Below are 13,974 nucleotides of genomic sequence, written 5' to 3'. Positions count from 1 at the left end.
TGTGTGTGTGTGCGCGTGTGTGTGTGTGTGTGTGTGTGTGTGTGTGTGTGTGTGTGTGTGTGTGTGTGTGTGTGGGATCAATAAGCAGTTATGAGGCAGCCAGTATAGGATCCTTCTGGTCGATTTTGGAGCTGTAATCACATTTCAGTCAGAGACTGCCTGGATTTTTATGGAAACTGCGAAGGCCCTCTCAGGGAAGATAAGCCTTAAAACATACTGGAAGGGGCCGACGCTGGTCTAATTAAGACCTATAATCCCATTGGTTAACGATTATTTGCTACCTGCTGGCTACTTCTTACTGATAAGTAAATACAATTGGCGGTTGATGAAGGGAAACAAGATTCTTATTGAGGAATCCAGTCTTTTTATTTGTTGTGTGCACTCAAGTTCGGGTTCTTTTCAATCACAGTTTTTAAAAAAATTGCCATTTTTGTGTTTCCCAAGTGTTAATGAAGCAATAAAAGTACCCATTTATCTCTTTGAATACAGTATAGGGCATGAAAGTGTTCAAACATTGGATTGTGTCTTATCTGATATTTTTCTTGTGTAAGAAAGTTGTGCATCCTTCAGTAAATGTGTTCTCTTATACCGACTCACTCCTACACCTTCTAGGCTATTTGTCAAATGTCATACCGCAGATAGAAGGCACGACGTGATGTTATTTTTTTTTTTGCTGAGGCGCCTAAACTGTCATCATTTCGGGACGTTCCCAGACATCGAGCGCAAACTCCTAAAACAAACAACAAAGCGGCGAGTCATCTACAAGTACAGCGAGACACTCTGAGGTTTCTCCGTCTCAGCGTTTTACTGTCAATTATTGTCCCGACCCAGTTTCTGACTGAAGATTATAATGTGTTTGTGTGCGTCTCTGATTTTTGCATGTGTGTGTAAGTGAGATAACATTTTAGAAAACAGCAGAAAAGACTAAACAACAGCCCCTCGTGGAAGAGCCCTGCGATCAGACTCAAACTGAGTGTAAGAAACACAAAGTCAGACCGGAGCGCTCGGAGGCTTTAGATCTCTTTTTTTTTGCCTCTGGAGCTCACAAGGTCAAAACAAACACAGAGAATTGGACTCACCAGGAATACATAAACTGAAGCATTTTGTATCTTTTATAGACTGAAATCATCTTCAATAAGTTTAAAAGATGAGCTTCTTCCATAGATTTTTAATTCTGTGTCGTTAAAAAATCAAGATAACTAGCCAGACATTTCAAACTGATATATTCGCAGCCTTCCTTCCCCCCTCTAGTAGGTTTGAGACTTGATAGCAGAAAATGTTCCAGCTTTCTCAAACATCAATGATGAAACTGGAGTATTGATTCGGGTCTCTGGATCAAAGAGCGAGGGCTTCTTCTGAGACACAACAGTTTGCTTTAATGTTCAACAATCACACAGAGAAATTCTTTGTTGGTGGATGCAGGGAAACTGATTCCTTCTCTGAATGTTGCCTCAATGAAACTCAAAGAAATGTAGACATGAGACATTTTTTTTTTTTTGCTTTATGTTCAAAGCAAAAAGGTTCCATCAGGGCCACAGGCATCTCTCCATGCTAACAAAACACCGCTAGTATTCATTTGCCTTTACACAGTTTAATGGTGTCTGAATGTGAGAGTGGTTCCTTTTGTGCCGTATGGACTTTTCTTCCTCTGACTCTTATCCGTATAAAGATGTCTCCAATGCGCTTCCTTGTGCAGAAAAAAGCCTGCAGTCCAAAAGTGTTTTCTGTACCTATTGATTTGTAATGACCATGGAAATTCTTGGCCCAGAAGCCAAACTTCTAAATTTAAGCTTTTTCATGTTCGTCTCATATAGTGTGTTTTTTGTTTTCAGTCAAGATCCCAACGAGGAGGACTTACATCGACCCAGAGACTTGTGAGGATCTGATGCAGGCTGTGCATGCCTTCGCCAAGGAGCTGGACAACTCCAGCATCAAGATCGAGAGGATTGTGCACACAGGTGAAAGACATATGACAACAAAGCTTACTGTGCACAACTTTCAACAGAGTTTTAATGTTTACCCATCATTCCTGCTCTCCACATTCAAGATTCACAATAGGAAAAAGGTTTCCTGTACAATGAAATTCTTTCTTTGCTGTCCACAATGAATGCCAACAATAAAATATTAAAATTAAACATAGACAAATAAAAATAATAACAAAAACAAAAATAATATATACAAATATATATAAAAATAAGGCAATTTGAAGGCAGTAGAGTGCATGGTACCCTTTTCCAAGTTTGGATGTTGCTACTTGAACTTTTGTTTTCAAAGCTCAAAGACTAAGTGAGGAAACAACATGGATGCTATAAAATGAAGAGCTGTTATATCTTATTGCTAACAATTAGGGCAGTCAGCATTAATCTGTTAATTATTATTATTATTATTATTAATAAATATAAAGCCGGGTTTTATCCAAACAGGAAGTGGAGCAACCTTAGCCTAAGACAGTGTGAAACTTCAAAATAAAAGCATTACAAAAACTGTTTTGAAATGCAAAATAATTGAATTTCTCAAATGTAGAAAAAATGTGATTAATCATGATTCATCATTTATATCCTCTCAACTAGAATGCCGGTTTTCTCAGATGTGAAGTCAGAAACGTACTTTTCAGGTTATTCCGACAGCATTTTAATGTCGAGTTAATTATGACGGCCCGCCCCCCCAACGGCACCCCCCCCCCCCCACCCCCCTTGATGGTCAAGCTTACTTCAGACTTTTCTGGGCATGTCTCTCTCTGCCGTTACTCAGGGGATGCGCTTTGAGCATGCTGCATTCAGGGTTGCTCAGACAATGAGAGATACATTCAGGTGCGCTCAGAAACGGGAGATGCAGAAACAAAAACTAAGCTGGACTGACCGTTACAAGTTCCAATAATTGTTCAGTTGCTATAATGACTGCTGTCATTTAAAGAAACACATGAACATCATGATCCCTTTCAGTATCTGTGGCGGTGTCAGACACGTGGGAAATATTTAGAGCGCTCCTTTAATTTTAAGCAGGGAATGGAGTGTATGGCATAGTAGACATGATGAAACTCCTTTTTAAGAAATGGTAACAGAAGCAAAAGAGGTGCTAACCCCTACACCACGTCTATTATCAAATATGAAATCACAGTGGGGGCTTAAGCAGCAGACACAGTTGGATTATTACCCGTTGCTGTAATATTGCGGCAACTCAACATTTTTTGTTCACCCTTACCGTAAAGCGCCTTGAGACAAACTGTTGAAACCAGCTCAATCAGACGAGTCGAGCGCCGCTGATCCGGCTGTTATGTCTGTACTGCATGTTCCACCTGCACCCCCCACCCAATCTTTGATCTCTCTTTGATCCCTTTGTGTTGCGTGTCTCTCAACAGTGTCTGTTCATTTGCGTCATCCCTCTTCCCTCCCTGATATGTTTATGCTTCTCAGTCTGGTTCCGCTCCGACCTTTTGTCCCGTTTCTTTCCGATTCTTTTAGCGTGACCTGCCGTATTCTTCCTCCATTCCCTCCTAGTTTTGTCAATAAGGGGTCATGACCTCTGTTCTGCTTCTGTGTCTCCCCCTACAGGTGACTTTGGGGAGGTGTGCCGCGGCTGCCTCAAGCTGCCCAGTAAGCGAGAGCTGCCGGTGGCCATAAAGACGTTAAGGGCCGGGTGCTCGGACAAACAGCGGCGCTCTTTCCTCAGCGAGGCGGGCATCCTGGGGCAGTTCGACCACTCCAACATCATCCGGCTGGAGGGCGTCATCACCACGGGTAAGGAGGATGAGAGGGAGATGGAGCGGGAAAGGGGGGAAGGCAGATCGGGAGGTGGGGGGGGGGAAATGGGAACACAAAAGGAGAGCCAGGGGGGAGGATGATGAAAGGAAAGGTGGAAAAAATACAGAGTTACTGAGGATCAAAGGAGGAAACAGGACAGTTTGACCACCTGGGGGTTGTAAAAAGGAAGTTCATGACCTCGACTATGAAAGCGGGGAAATAGGAGGAACAGTAAGAGGAAGCAGATGGGGTTAAAAAAAAGGGAATGGAACAGGACCATTTCAATATCGCACATGTGGAGGGGGTCATCATGTTTGGTGACTTAGGAGAGAGATTGAAGAGAACGAGTGTAGGGAAAAGGAGAAAAAAGAGGAATTGGGAAGAACGCGGCGATTCCTCAGGCCGCTTCAATATCGCACTAAAGGAGGGGGTCAAAGCACACGACGAGGAGGGGGGGGGGCGTGACGGGAAGATGGAAAAGAAGAAGAGACGGTTGACGAGTGGAGAGGAGAGAGAAGTGTGCGACAGCGTAGAATGCCGTGTGCCAGCCGGCGGGCCGAGCTACATCAAGGCCCATTTTCCCGCTGACAGATAGCAATTGAGGTCCTAGAGCGAAAACTGGATGGACGAGAAAAAAAAAAAAAAAAAAAAAAAAGTTGAAGGGAGGAGACGGAGGAGAGAGACATGAGAGACAGAGAAGATGAGGTAGAGGTTAATGGGAATGGCAGGTGAAGGGAGAAGCTTTAAAGAGTTTGTGAAGTTTTTGTTACTGCCGCAGTGATGCTCCATGCGTTTGTGTGTGTGTGTGTGTGTGTGTGTGTGTGTGTGTGTGTGTGTGTGTGTGTGTGTGTGTGTGTGTGTGTGTGTGTGTGTGTGTGTGTGTGTGTGTGTGTGTGTGTGTGTGTGTGTGTGTGTGGGCCCGGTGCCCGAACACACTCTGTGCTCAGTAGGACGGCAGCAGATGTGCGGGGCACAGTAATTGGTGCTAGAGACCCAGCAGGGCCCTGAGATCCACTCCAATCTCTTCCCACCCTCACGTGCACACACACACACACACACACACACACACACACACACACACACACACACACACACACACACACACACACTAGCTCGCCTCCTCACTTGGCATGAATTCACACATCAGCACACACAAACAGTACACACTTACACACAAACAAACAGAGACTGTTAGACTACAGATCACCTGCTTTACATCACTTACCCCCCCCCCCCCCCATAACCCCCTCCCTGCTCTCTTTCACTACACCACCTGCAAACAGCAGTCCAATCCTTTCACCATCATTCGAGGCCACATGACAACACAGACAGGCCATGTAATTCAAATATATCTCTCCTGTCCTTTCTACTCATTCTAGCTCTATAAACTCCTTCTTTTATGACCTATATTTGTCTCATGTTCTTTCTGCCAGTCCCATGCACAGAGGCTACAGCCCTTAAAGCGGTGCCCCCCCTGGTTGGACTTCCACCTTTGACCTTTTACTGCATGTCATCCCTTTATTCTCTCATCCCTGTTTCCCACTCTGTCCACTTTCCTGTTCTCTAAATCAAGGCATAAAACACAAAAAATAGCTTAAAAGTACCCCATTGTCTTTACCTACAGTTTAGTTTGGTTGGTTTGGCTCAATACTTGGCTCTGATTGGCTGCAGGGTGTCCATTTATTCCTGATAACAAACACCAAGTAGTACCACTAAAACTGTCTGTTCTATACTGACTCCAGGCTGCTTTTATAGCTCAACGTTAGGTAGTGATAAACTCTATGTCTGAACAAAGTGAAGATAGGACTCTGAAAACTCTGAAAACATCACAGACAGTGGGACTCGGGTGTTACACCCATTGTAGACAGTCATGACTCACAGAGTTATTTTCAGAGGATATACTTGATTTCTATTATATTTAAGTGTGAAAAATCACATAGAAAGACTTTAATGTAAAAAATGAACATAGATTTCTTAGGTGGCTCCTTTCTCGCATGTCAATCCCTATTCTCTCTTTCCCCCAGTTTCTGAGTCTATCTGCTGTCCTATCTCTACATAAAGACATTTTATTATTAAACATGAACACAGTTGATAAGTATTGGACAGAAGGATAAACTCCGTCCCTCCTTTAAGACATATTTTTCATTTTGACAGCTTTTTAAGACTTTGCAAAACTAGTCTAGGAGAAAGTGCATTTCTGTCTGTCCCACCATTCAAACAGACACTAAATAATGTGTTTTCCTGTAAAGGCCATGATTGTTTGTGTCTTCACTATAATAATCGGTCCCTGAGCCCGCACTTGTTCAAGATTCCTCGTTGCTTTCTATCCATAACAACAGACAGAAATTCAGCCGATTCATAACCTTCCACTCTTTGTCTGTAGCTGAAGTATCTGCTGTCCTGCGCCTGTGCATCCACCCAGCACGCAGTCAAACCTCTGAATCACCCTCCAATCCAACTCGCATTAATTACATGATGGCTTGCTTTTTTACTGCAGCGTCTCTGTGCTGACTAACAGTCCCCGAGTGTTGTTGGTCACCTTTCCAAATCGCCTCCTAAGCACCCTGTAAAACTGGCAAACCATGAATTGTGGATTTAACAATGCCAAGCTATCATTTCCCTATTACGCCTGCCAAAAACTGTCAGAGCGGATAGCCTGTCATCCTAGATTTATATTTTTAGATATCGAGCTTTATCTTACTCTCTCTCAAACTCCCATAATGCCCTGCTTCTCTCTCTCTCCTTGTTTCTACTCTCCCTCTGACTGCTGCAGTCTTATTTTCCTCCTCTGTGCACTTCATAGCACTGTTGGATCCCCGCCATCTGTGCCTGGTGCCCAGTGTGTATGTGTGCAGTGCATACCTGGACTGTGTGTGTGTGTGTGTGTGTGTGAGTGTTTGAGGGTCGTTAAACTTGCTGAGACAGCCAGGGCAGCACACAGGTTCTCCCGGCTTCAGCACAGTTCACTGGGTGAGGAATGGCTTTGCACAATGCCTGCCGCGCTGCCAAGTGGACTAGACTCACTTTATTCTCTCCCTCCCCGCCTCCATCCCTCCCCTCCCCTCCTCTGTTTCTCTGTCTCTATTACCGCTCTCTCTCTCTCTTTTGCAAAATTCTGCTTCCCTATTTAACTGTTTTCCGTCTTTGTCTCCTTCCAGGTAACACCATGATGATCATAGAGGAGAGCATGTCGAACGGATCATTAGATTCCTTCCTTAGGGTAAGTTTATGGGGTCTTGTTTGTTCCTTGTCTTAAATAGAGTTTTTCTGATTGTGTTTGGAGGTAATGGCATCAAATACTGCTTAAAACTGGTTTCCTGCATTGGCCAGTATACCAGTAAATCCATAGATCCTAAACCACAACCTGTTAGCCCCACAAATCAACAGTTTTCAGATGTAATATTTAAATCCCGACCGATTCATCGTCCGGCCGATTCATCGTCCAGCATATCCAATTACTATCGGTATCGGCTAATTTTATCGCAGATATATGGCGATATTACGAGATTTATTTATCGGCCCAAATAGCATTTAATTTGAGTTTTTGTTGTATTGCACTAGCAGTTCTCAGTCACCAGTAGAGGGCGCTATATGGATTACAACGAGTAGTATCACATGCGCAGTTACTATCCAGTCGAGTAACCAACTCACTGAGTGACTGTATGTCTTTCCCACAAGTGTTCAATAACTGCATTTGAGGGCTACATGTGTGAATCTATATCTATCTCTACGGATCGAACATAGATAAAAGAAAGATATTGGCCAATTTATCGGTATCAGATTTTTTTTTTTTCCCCAAATTTGAAAATCGGTATCGGCCCTAAAATCCGATATCAGTCGTGTCCTAGTATTATTGTGTGAGAACAGGACACAACAAGAGCATGGTGTAATGTAAGTAAAAGCTGGCAAATGTCCACAATGAAGTTCATTTCCACCAACACTTTGTACATTTTTTACCATCATACTGGTATAAGTAAATCTGTATAGTATGTTCATATCATCTCAATAAGTTATCGACCTGTACAATATGTCCATTCTGTATATTATCTGTAATCTAGTAGAGCATGTTCACTGCACCTTAATCTGTATATTATTATCTGAAAAATATACTTATATTTATAGCATTTATTTATATTATAGCATCCTATTAATCCAGCCATATATACCCAATAATTCACATTTTTTGTCTACATCTGTAAATTCTGTAATTACTGTACATAGCACAGATTCTTGCACTTTCTGCTTATTGCAATTCTGGTGAGATAACAAACCTCATTTCGTTACTCTATACTTGTGTATGTGTAATGACAATACAGTTGAATCTCATCTCATAAGAGGGATGTTCGGTATCCAGCAGCACTCAGTGATAGGCATCAGAATATTTAACATGAAGGAAAAATAACTAAATTAAGCCTCATCATGATCTTCTCTTTAAGAGCCAGCGAGACATTTTTCCTCGTATAAATCCAAATGATTGTAGCGCAGTCCCAAGGCGCAGATGCTTGTGCTTATTATGATAATAAGGAAAATGTGGAATAATTAACCGCACAAATGGAGTGTTCCCGCTTTAAGATGCTGTAAGCTTTCTATAAACTGTTATTGTGCCTCTCTGCTCTGTGAACCACCGCCGCGTGCTATATAATGATATGAATTAATGGCCTGTTTGTTTTTATTCTCCAAATAAAAGGATTCAGCTCAGTGAGCACACAACATTGTTCAGTAGTAACAGATGTGTCGTGTTTTTTTTTTCTTTCCTTTTTCCATTCAACCATCCTTCCTCCTCCTCCTCCTCCTCTCACCTCTCTCTCTCTCGTTTCCCATCTTTCTTTGGTTCCTTTCCTTTTCCCTCCGATACCCTCAGAAACACGAGGGCCAGCTGAGTGTGATGCAGCTGATGGATATGCTGACCGGCGTGGCATCGGGGATGAAGTACCTCACAGAAATGGGCTTCGTTCACAAACGGCTGGCTGCACACAAGGTGAGGTAGCAGGTGGGGAGGGATGTGTGTGTGTGTGTGTGTGTGTGGTTGTGTGTGTGTGTGTGTGTGTGTGGGAGGGCTGATGTATGTCTCAGCCTAGTGCAAGTTTTCACAGCTGAGTTACAGACCACAATTCGTCCTTGTCTGCAAACATCTTTTGATAATCACTTGCCTGTTGGTTTTTTGGTGAAGCTGAACACAAGAAAGTGAAATGACAAGGCGATGCTGTCAGAAGAGCTCGGGTTTCATCGTGTGAAGTTTTACCATAAGAGTCTGTCCGTCAAACTGAGAGAGCAGAAAATGAAGAAGAGAGGGGTGTACTACCAAGCAGGCTTTCTTTATGTTCGCTGACTCTACAAAACCTTAAAAATAAGGGGGTTATGGACTATATACAGGCCTGAATTACACACAAGCACAGACAGGACCTATAGCAGTGGTGTGGCGGTGGCTGAATAATAATTATAACTTTATTTATATAGCACCTTTTAAAAACACAGGTTTACAAACAGCAAAAACAAGAACAAACTAAACCAAACACAGAAGAACATAAACAACAGCAAGAACAAACAAATGCAAAATACTAAAAAAATATTAAATACAATTCAACAGAAAAGAACCCAAAGTGCACGATACCCAACAGACATATATAACCTGACCATCACAAGAACCATTATAAGTGCCCAAACCAGAAGTGGATATACTATTAATTCCCCCCAAATGTTTTTTAGGTGACCCGTACCGCAGAGGAAAAGCAGCCTTTGTTATAAACAGTGACATGTGAGAATACTTGTGCACATTTAGTGAGTTCATAGGCCTACAAGTCAATCAGAGACAAAGTAGGGAGGGTCAAAGTACAGAAAATTGTCAATAAATCAATGGTGTGAATCGGATGGGATTAAGAAGTGGGCATACTCTATGGAGACTGATAAGTGGGTATACTCTGAATACCTGCACTACATCACTGACCTATAGACATGCAGTTTTTTAATGGAGCGATGTCAGGGCGAGGGCGCTGCACGGGGACTGACAGCCAAGCCGTTGGGGTTCAGTGCCCGAAATAAATGACGATGCTGTTGACGAAGGTCTTTTTAAATTAGTCAACTATGACGACAACGAGACGAAACTCCGCTATTTGATGATTTGATAAATAATATTACTTCATCATCTAATTGACGAAAATGTTATGAAACCAAAACTACATTACAAGTGAGGATTATCACGTTTCCCCCTCAGCTGTTCTAAAATCATTGTAAACCACAGCAGACTTCATCAAAGATGTGTGTGTGTGTGTGTGTGTGTGTGTGTGTGGTGAGTGCAGCAATGTGGAGCCTCTCGCCTGCAGGTCTGTGTAGCCCCGCCCCCTGGAGCTTCTGATAATCAAAATAAAAGCTTGCGTCTGATTTTGTTGACTAAAATAACTTCTATTTTCGATGTGCAATCTTAGTCAGTGACTAACTGACTAAATTAAATCAATAACAAATGACTAATATCTGACTCATTATAAAGGACATTTTCGTCAGGAGACTAAATTAGAAAGTGGTGTGAAGATTAACACTGTCTCCAACAATCCCTACAGACTGTGAGTGCGCCCTGAATGGCAAAAATAAAAGTTCCCATTAACACCAGCATTTAAGAAATCTCTGCATCAGAAGTTTCCTTTTTATCCAGTGGAACATGTTCTTCAAATCAATAAAACAAACAATTGTTGATCTTTTTTCCAGCTTTCACTGAACAAAGTAAATCTTCATTTTACTTTTTGATGCCCCCTGAACTCATGACACCTCCTTCTTCTACACAAATCGGGTGTTTGTTGTATAATAAGAACTTTGCACTCCAGTCCGCGGAGCCCTCATTACCTCCGATTGTAACCAAAACTAATCAGTGTGTTTTCTCCATCTCAGGTTCTAGTTAACGCCAACCTGGGCTGCAAGGTGTCTGGCTTCAGACCTCTACAGGAGGACAAGATCGAGGCAATCTACACCACACTGGTAAGAGAAAACATTCCCGGTTAATAAGCCTGTTGTATGGATGTAATTTCTAATGAGCTTTGGTCCAGATGAGAGCTAACACACGTCAGTGCAGCCGAGGTCACATAATTAAGCCGTAAGAAAGAAACACATTCCAGTGTTTGATTTCCCTGAATGTTTTCGAAGGTGAACCCACTCGCACTCGAGATTCTTTTGATCTACTCAAAATATGTTCAAAGCTTTTCAAAGAGAATATTAAAGCCTTTACTTTCCTGAACTCTCCGCACCCCCGGTCTTACCGTTACCGTCCTTTCCTCTGCTGCAGCACGGAGGGAAGAGCGTGGTGCTGTGGAGCGCTCCGGAGGCCATCCAGTACCACCGCTTCTCCTCCGCCTCCGACGTCTGGAGCTTCGGCATTGTCATGTGGGAGGTCATGTCCTACGGAGAGAGACCCTACTGGGATATGGGCAACCAGGATGTAAGTGTGTGTGTGTGTGTTGGAGAGATAGAAGGGCACTTTTCATTAATCTCTCCCTCCATTTTTCATATAATATCTGCACTTTACCAGTCTCTCTCTCTCTCTCTCTCTCTCTCTCTCTCTCTTTTTCACCTCCTCCTTCAATGAACTCCATGCCCAGCGTGGATCTTATTAAAGAAAAGCCAAGAAGCCACAGTACCTCTAAAAGCTTTCACAGGGTCTAAGTCCCCCTCTTTAAGTCTGCATCAGCTCCATGACCAATCCTGTTTTCTCTTAAGGACGCGTTGACCCCCTTCTGGTGGCCTCCGCCTGTCCTCGAGTGCCATCCTGCTCTTAAAGAAATCCCCTCTGGAGGGAATGCTTTCAGAAAATGTAAAGGGGTTGAAGAGATGGTCCAGCAGATAGGACCCCACTGCTGCTTGTCGCTAGCTAACTATAATTTGCTAGTCAACGTGGGTGGATGCTCTGTTTTGTTTTTGCTGTTGTCACTCCTGCTTCTTTGTCCTTCAAAATTAAAAAAAGGTTGCTTTTTGCATGATGCAAGTCTGCCAAAGACAGCAGACTGTTCTGTGTGACTGTGACGTTTTATTGAAGCTGACAAACACAGAGGACGCTGCAAATAATGCTTAAATGAATCAAAACATTTTAGGGTCTAAAGGTGATTAAAACAAAATCACAAAATGTGTGCATTCATATGAAGCGATGGAAGAAGAATTAGCTCAATCGTGTTCACGACAATTTGTTTGTTTCACCTAAATGTTCGATTTAGTCGACATAGTAATCATTAAGATCATAGGTGCTGCTTGGCAGGCAACTGCTTGGAGCCCCAGGCCAGTAGGGGGCCCCCCTAAGGGCTGATAAACTTTAAACTGCAGCAGTGGCTCAAAATGTGCAAGATTTGCAATGACAGTCGGAAACCTCCCCAATGGGGCCCCATCTGACAGCACTCACCCATATGATAGAAAATGACTAATGCTCATCAAGCCCTACATGTGGGGGGAAAAAAACGTGTTTGTGTCGGAGTATTTAGAACATACTGGGGATGAACGCTGTTTGGAGGGGCCCCCTGTGAAGTGTTGCCTTGGGCCCAAACAGGCTCCAAAATCGCCACTGATTTAAGACACCAAAAAAAAGCCTCTTAGTCCTGCTCAGACCCGGAACTTTTTTTATGTAATTTGAAATTTTGTGTAACTTTATCTCCATTGGATCTGCAGAGTCCCTCTGCACCTTTAAGAAAAATCTAAAGACCCAGCTCTTTATGAATACCTACTAACTTAATGATGATGTCTCCATATTATTGATGATGATGATGGTAATGACGATGGTTTTTGTTTGATAACGACGACTTATAAGATGGTTTCTATACTGATTAGAGCTCTCAAGAACTGCCCTCAATGTTGTGCTTTGTCTCTGGTCACTTCCTGTCAGCACCTGTGTGTCCAATCAGACTCAAAGCTGATCGTTTGCTCTTACTGACATTGTTCCCTTTTTTCTAGATCCTTGTTTGTGTTGTACTTACTCTCTGATGTACGTCGCTTTGGATAAAAGCGTCTGCTAAGTGAATTGTAGAATTTATCTTTATTTACTCGGGTCAAACTTGAACAAAATCTTCCGCATCATCCGGTCCCACTGAAACTTGGCTCGAGTATTGAAAAACCAAATTAAATTCACAACAGTCCAAAAGTGCAAACAACGCTGCCTGCAGCTTTAATGTTAAAAGTTATTATTGCTCATCAAGTCTAAAATCATGCTAATGCCCTCCCAAATGACTGCCACCCTAAAACAATGCCTACACTTTATTCAGGTGGGCGCTTAAAAGCAACACATTATCATCATGTTCCAAAATGAATATGGATGAGTTATTCAGCAGGCACACCTTTTTTTTGTTTCTGGTGTCCTTTCACAAAGCAGGAGGAAGTTTCCTCTCAGGTTCATATTATCAAACTTTCCAATGGAGCGGTCAAAGGTCAAGCTTGTAGAGTGCCGTGGATATTAATCCTCTCCAAATTGATACATTATATCATAACGGATTTGTTGGTCCGCCTGTACACCTGTGATCCACCGCGACCTTTACCTACCAGCATTGATTAAATGGAAAATGTCAAACGCTGAAAAGCATTTTATGAATGCTCTTTAGTGAGGTAGGAGCTTAAAGCGTGCGGAGAGGGGGAGGTGGAGCGGGGCGCTGGGGAGGGGTGCTGAGTAGAGAAAAGAGAGAGTGTTTTAGGATATAATGTCGCTGATGGATGCCATTTTTGTGATTATGCTTGGACTTGATTTCCTCCTCTCAGGAGATTGTGTGTCTCTCTGTGATTCAGGGGAGAGAGAGAGAGAGAGAGAGAGGGAGAAAAGAAATCTTTTGTGAGGTGTTGCGATGAATGGAGACAACATTAGTTTGATGGAGGGGAGAGGAACACTGGAGGAAGTCTGGAGCGATGCTTTTTGTGCTCTGCTATTTAAAGACAGTGAGGGTTTTTCAAGGGGGGATGGATGAAACGTGCTAATCTGAGATGAGTCATTGTAGTTAGAAGTTTTATCTCTTAAGAGTGGGATAAGGTAACGAATGAACCAATACTCGCTCTTGTGATGTTTCTTTGTCATGCCTTTTTATTTAAACTCTCAGTCCTGGATGTATGATTGTATTAAAGGAAATGTTTTAATGTTTCCAGCTGATACGAGTTTTGAGATAACTCATCAAATATCCTGTGAACTGGCGCTGAAGTTACATTTCCTCCAGGAGTACCCAGGCTTCTAAAAGGATTTTTGTTAAAGTTTAAAAAATGGTATGGAAACACATCCAGATGTTCAAAC

At 42.6% G+C, this 13,974-nt stretch overlaps 1 protein-coding gene across 3 annotated transcripts in view; it reads left to right on the top strand.

The window, feature by feature from the left end:
* The window catches only part of LOC109997830 (ephrin type-A receptor 7-like), a 173,439-nt gene that overhangs the window by 153,773 nt on the left and 5,692 nt on the right, over positions 1–13,974 (top strand). For all 3 annotated transcript variants that reach the window (XM_029280889.2, XM_065947839.1, XM_065947840.1), the window contains 6 exons: positions 1,833–1,958; positions 3,552–3,737; positions 6,899–6,960; positions 8,602–8,718; positions 10,620–10,706; positions 11,011–11,163. In XM_029280889.2, the coding sequence (XP_029136722.2) occupies positions 1,833–1,958; positions 3,552–3,737; positions 6,899–6,960; positions 8,602–8,718; positions 10,620–10,706; positions 11,011–11,163 (731 nt within the window). The remainder of the gene's footprint in view (positions 1–1,832; positions 1,959–3,551; positions 3,738–6,898; positions 6,961–8,601; positions 8,719–10,619; positions 10,707–11,010; positions 11,164–13,974) is intronic.

This window comes from Labrus bergylta, chromosome 19, assembly GCF_963930695.1.
Source record: "Labrus bergylta chromosome 19, fLabBer1.1, whole genome shotgun sequence".
Classification (NCBI taxonomy): domain Eukaryota; kingdom Metazoa; phylum Chordata; class Actinopteri; order Labriformes; family Labridae; genus Labrus; species Labrus bergylta.
This window is presented reverse-complemented; position numbering and strand designations above follow the sequence as displayed.